We start from the raw sequence: 509 nt of genomic DNA, 5'->3' as shown, positions 1-509 counted from the left end.
CTGGTTAGCTGCAGCAGCAGCAGCAGCAGCAGCAGCAGCAGCAGCAGCGGTGAAGCAGCAGCAGCAGCAGTAGCAGCAGCAGTGGAGCAGCAGCAGCAATGCAGCAGCAGCAGCAAGAGCAGCAGCAGCAGTGAAGCGGCAGCAATGCAGCAGCAGCAGCAAGAGCAGCAGCAGCGCGGTGGGGCAGGGTTTAGGGTTTAGGGTTTAGGGTTTGGACCTGCTGAATGAGCTTTTGCTTGATGACTTGGGGGTTTGTGTGGATCTGCGCGTCCACATTCAGCAGCACGGGGGTTTGTGGGGTTTGGAAATCAGCAGCAGCAATTGCTGCTGCTAGTCCTGCTGCAGCAGGAGCCATGAGTGGGGAGTGGAAGGCCCCGGAGACCTGCAGCCGCACGCAGCGTTTTGCTGCTGCTGCTGCTGCTGCTTGCTGCAGCGCAGCAGCAGCAGACCGCGACACAGACACGGCGTAGTTCCCCGGACACAAGTAGTTCGCCACCCCACAGTACACA

General features: G+C 60.3%; 1 protein-coding gene across 1 annotated transcript in view; it reads right to left on the bottom strand.

The window, feature by feature from the left end:
- The window catches only part of ETH_00037295 (Malonyl-CoA:acyl carrier protein transacylase), a gene marked incomplete at both ends in the record, with an annotated part of 1,365 nt that overhangs the window by 182 nt on the left and 674 nt on the right, over nucleotides 1-509 (bottom strand). The window contains one exon of the mRNA XM_013374544.1: nucleotides 218-509. Within this exon, the coding sequence (XP_013229998.1) occupies nucleotides 218-509 (292 nt within the window). The remainder of the gene's footprint in view (nucleotides 1-217) is intronic.

The sequence above is a fragment of the Eimeria tenella genome, genomic scaffold (assembly GCF_000499545.2).
Source record: "Eimeria tenella Houghton genomic scaffold, Eth_scaff2112, whole genome shotgun sequence".
Taxonomy (NCBI): Eukaryota; Apicomplexa; class Conoidasida; order Eucoccidiorida; family Eimeriidae; genus Eimeria; species Eimeria tenella.
The sequence above is the reverse complement of the archived record's forward strand: the minus strand, read 5'-3'. Positions and strand labels throughout refer to the sequence as shown.